The following is a 5,000-nucleotide window of genomic DNA, read 5'->3' as shown; positions in this document are numbered from 1 at the left end:
ATGGTCAGAGAAAACAAAGAAAATAAAAAATGAATAAAAACTTAAATTGTTAACTATTGCTTGATTAATGATTGGCGTTTGGGCTCCTGTTCTCATTAGCAAAGCACAGGTAATGTTCCTCTCACTCGTGGAATAAAAACATCGCACACACAGCAGCTGCCGAGGCTGATTAACTGCAGCTGTGTTTCAGCCTGTAGTAAAATAACATATCTGTGCATCAATAAAGAGACATAACTGCACAGGAATCCATAGATACGGTGTAATTATCCTGTTATTACAGTACAGATACAGCTCTCTCACTGGAGATGTTGGTGGTGATCTCGGTGCTGCTCTCTCACCGGAGATGTTGGTGGTGATCTCGGTGAGGGCGGTCTGTCCGAAGCCCTTGGCGGTCCGGGCTCTGACGGAGATGAGGTAGGTGGTGCCGGGGTGCAGGTTGGAGAACATGTGGTACGTCTCATTGCGGAGTTTGGACACGGTTCGCCTGGGACCCGGGACATTGATCCCTGGGTCAGACGACTCAATGCTCTGGTAGCTGATCTGCAGGTCAATCAGAATTAATAACATAATTATACCTGGCAAAAACATCATTAAGGACATCATTACTCTCGGTCATGAGCATAATTAAAAGCACATTTCCTATTTGTCATTAGCATAAATAAATACATATTTCCTCTTGGTTATTAGCATAATTAAGAGCATGTTTTCTGGTCATAGGCCATCTGCTAAGTATGGTCTGACTGCACAATACCATACACAACATGCACCATTACTGCTGTAGCCTATCCACTTAGAGTTATGATGTGTTGTGTGTTCAGAGATGCTCTTCTGCACAGCACTGTTGTAATGTGTGGTTATTTGAGTTATGATGTGTTGTGTGTTCAGAGATGCTCTTCTGCACACCACTGTTGTAATGTGTGGTTATTTGAGTTATGATGTGTTGTGTGTTCAGAGATGCTCTTCTGCACACCACTGCTGTAATGTGTGGTTATTTTGGGTGACATTGGCTCTGGAGTTAAGTGTGGTCATCTGGCAGTCGGAGGGTTGCCAGTTCGAAGCCAGATGGCTCCTGGGTGAGTTGAAGTGTCCCTGCCCAACACACATAACCCCCAAATGCACCTGACAAGCTGATTGGTGTGTGAGTGTCTGTAACATAGGGTGAATGAGAAGCATCAATTGTACAGCACTTTGGATGAAGGCGCTATATACATTTACCATTTTCATTACTGTCACCTCTTTGCCTGCTCAACTGCTGCTGACTGGAAGCTTTTTGATTTTCACACCATTCAAACTGCAAGACTGTTGTGTGTGAAAATCCCAGGAGATCAGCAGGTTCTGAGATATTCTCTCACATTACTCACATTAACAAGCTCATTGTACGTCTCTCTGGATAAGAGTGTCTGCTAAATGCCATGTAATGTAATGTAATGTAATGTGTACAGGTCTACCTAATAAAGTGCTCATTGAGTGTATATCGTGTATATAGGATAATCTCTTCAGGTTTATTAAAAAAGAGAATAAGCAGGGATTTGACTCAGGATTTTAAATTCATAAAAGGGATTAACAGTGAACTACCACAGATTTCAGGTACAGTTCAAAAGGCTTGGTCAGGCGGAAATTGGCTAAATGAAAATTCCATACAGATATGAGCACATATTTTACATCACACACAGATACACACTGCACATCACACACAGACACACACTGCACATCACACACAGAAACACACTGCACATCACACACAGATACACACTGCACATCACACACAGACACACACTGCACATCACACACAGACACACTGCACATCACACACAGATACACACTGCACATCACACACAGACACACACTGCACATCACACACAGACACACACTGCACATCACACACAGACACACACTGCACATCACACACAGACACACTGCACATCACACACAGATACACACTGCACATCACACACAGATACACACTGCACATCACACACAGACATACACTGTACATTACACACAGAATACACAGTGTGCATCACACACAGACACACACTGTACATCACACACAGACATACACTGTACATTACACACAGAATACACAGTGTGCATCACACAGGCACATGTATAACGGAGCTGTTTGAGGTTCATGGGTGGCTCAGGCAGTAGAGCTGTAGCTGTGCTCAGGCAGGAGAGCTGTAGCTGTGCTCAGGCAGGAGAGCTGTAGCTGTAGCTGTGCTCAGGCAGGAGAGCTGTAGCTGTGCTCAGGCAGGAGAGCTGTAGCTGTAGCTGTGCTCAGGCAGGAGAGCTGTAGCTGTAGCTGTGCTCAGGCAGGAGAGCTGTAGCTGTGCTCAGGCAGGAGAGCTGTAGCTGTAGCTGTGCTCAGGCAGGAGAGCTGTAGCTGTAGCTGTGCTCAGGCAGGAGAGCTGTAGCTGTAGCTGTGCTCAGGCAGGAGAGCTGTAGCTGTAGCTGTGCTCAGGCAGGAGAGCTGTAGCTGTAGCTGTGCTCAGGCAGGAGAGCTGTAGCTGTAGCTGTGCTCAGGCAGGAGAGCTGTAGCTGTAGCTGTGCTCAGGCAGGAGAGCTGTAGCTGTGCTCAGGCAGGAGGGCTGTAGCTGTGCTCAGCCCTGCTGCATGCTGCTCAGTTACACACCCCTGAACGACACACGCACCATTTCTGACAAATAACCGTTTTCAGAGCGTGGGAGTCTTTCAGTATGTGCTGCACAGAAGATTCCAGAAGGTCTGACAAAGACCTCCTCTCCTCCCCGCCTCTCCTCCTCTCTCTCTCTCTCCCCCTCTCTCTCTGTCTCTCTCTCTCTCTCTCCATCTCTCTGAGCCACCCTCCTCCCTTTCTTTTCATCCTTTCTTTTTTGGTCCAGACTCGAACCCTCTCGCCCACACCTCGACAACACCGCTGAGTTTCAGTAGTTATATTCTCTCTCTCTCTCCCTCTGTCTACATCTTCTCTCTCTCTCTCTCCCTCCTCTTTCTCTCTCGCCCGCCCTCTCTTGTTCCCTCTCTTGCTCCCTCCTCTCTTCCTCTCTCTCTCTCCCTCCTCTCTTTCTCTCTCTCCCTTACTCGCTCCCTCCTCTCTCTCTCTCCCCCTCCTCTCTCACTCTCTCTCTCTCATAGTTTTAGCCACTGTTAGGTGAGAATGTTTTGTTTTTCATGGCGAAGGTTGATCTTCACTGAATGGGGGTTTGTGTGTGTGGAAGACCATGTATGGGAAGCATCAGTCTCCTCTGTTCATTAAACAGAACCCAGTCTCCCCTGTTCACTAAACAGAACCCAGTCTCCCCTGTTCACTAAACAGAACCCAGTCTCCCCTGTTCACTAAACAGAACCCAGTCTCCCCTGTTCACTAAACAGAACCCAGTCTCCCCTGTTCACTAAACAGAACCCAGTCTCCCCTGTTCACTAAACAGAATCCAGTCTCCCCTGTTCACTAAACAGAACCCAGTCTCCCCTGTTCACTAAACAGAACCCAGTCTCCCCTGTTCACTAAACAGAACCCAGTCTCCTCTGTTCACTGAACGAACCCAGTCTCCTCTGCCCATAAAACAGAACAGAGTCTTATTTCAGGCTAGGCCCTGAGTGTCTGGGTACTACTTCAGGGTAAGGATATGGGTCAACCCCATTGGATGGCTAGTCACACCTGATGCATCATGGGATACTGCCCATGCAACACCCAAAATGGCAGGATGGGAGCCTAGGTCCTGTCCGCCCCTCAGGGACAGCTGGCAGGCAGCCTGGCAGGTCCACCACAGACTCAACCACAGATGAAGTGTACATACCTCTCCCAAGCAATATTATCATCAAATCTATCTGGGGCTAAGTTACTAAGCTAGACACTCAGCTAAACTGTCACTGTTAGGTCACTGTTAGTTTCATTAAAAGCTCAAATCCACTGCCTTCCAGTCACCACTGAGGGAATGAAAGAACCGTGGGCTGTGAGGAGCCAATGGCATCCCACTTTCTCTTTCCTAAATCTGTGTGTGTGTGTGTGTGTGTGTGTGTGTGTGTGTGTCAGGAGGAGACAGACACAGTGAGATTGTGAGAGGTGGAGACAGACACAGTGAGATTGTGAGAGGAGGAGACTGACACAGTGAGATTGTGAGAAGAGGAGACAGACACAGTGAGATTGTGAGAGGAGGAGACAGACACAGTGAGATTGTGAGAGGAGGAGACAGACACAGTGAGATTGTGAGAGGAGGCAGGAGGAGACTGACACAGTGAGATTGTGAGAGGAGGAGACAGACACTGAGATTGTGAGAGGAGGAGACTGACACAGTGGGATTGTGAGAGGAGGAGACGGACACAGTGAGAATGTGAGAGGAGGCAGGAGGAGACTGACACAGTGGGATTGTGAGAGGAGGAGACTGACACAGTGAGATTGTGAGAGGAGGAGACAGACACTGAGATTGTGAGAGGAGGAGACTGACACAGTGGGATTGTGAGAGGAGGAGACTGACACAGTGAGATTGTGAGAGGAGGAGACTGACACAGTGAGATTGTGAGCGGAGGCAGGAGGAGACAGACACAGCTAACTGCCAGACCAGGCAGGTAAAGTGGATCAGGTGTCAGTGGATCAGGTGTCAGCTCAGAGTCCATAAACACTGCAAACTGAGCCCCGCTGAGGGATAGGAGGTGACCTTCCCGGCCTCGAGAGGCTCAGGCCTGACACGTCTAATCCAGCGGCTGCTCGCCCGGCGACCGCGCTCTGAGACACCGCTGGCGCAGGGACTGGGGGCTTCTGGGTACTGGATTAAAGGGGGGGGGGTGGGGGGGGACGCACCTCGTACTGAGTGATGAGGCCATTTGGCTCCACAGGCTCCTCCCACTTCAGGAAGATCATGTCCTCCAATGGGGTGAAGGTCAGAGACTCCGGGGTGATGCCCCCGGGAACTGTGGGTAAAACAATAAAGAGAGAGAGACAGAGAGAGAGAAAGAGAGAGCGAAAGAAAGAGAGAGAGAGAGAGAAAAAGAAAGAAAGAAAGAGAGAGAGGGAGGGAGAGAGA

The 5,000-nt window shown here is 48.8% G+C and overlaps 1 protein-coding gene across 1 annotated transcript in view; it reads right to left on the bottom strand.

Annotated features, from left to right (window-relative positions):
- The window catches only part of LOC133131920 (receptor-type tyrosine-protein phosphatase U-like), an 85,990-nt gene that overhangs the window by 46,111 nt on the left and 34,879 nt on the right, over positions 1-5,000 (bottom strand). The window contains exons 6-7 of the mRNA XM_061247210.1: positions 4,778-4,887; positions 339-540 (exon numbers count right to left, since the gene is read on the bottom strand). Coding sequence (XP_061103194.1) covers positions 339-540; positions 4,778-4,887 — 312 coding nt within the window. The remainder of the gene's footprint in view (positions 1-338; positions 541-4,777; positions 4,888-5,000) is intronic.

This window comes from Conger conger, chromosome 1 (assembly GCF_963514075.1).
Source record: "Conger conger chromosome 1, fConCon1.1, whole genome shotgun sequence".
In the NCBI taxonomy this organism is placed as follows: domain Eukaryota; kingdom Metazoa; phylum Chordata; class Actinopteri; order Anguilliformes; family Congridae; genus Conger; species Conger conger.
This window is presented reverse-complemented; position numbering and strand designations above follow the sequence as displayed.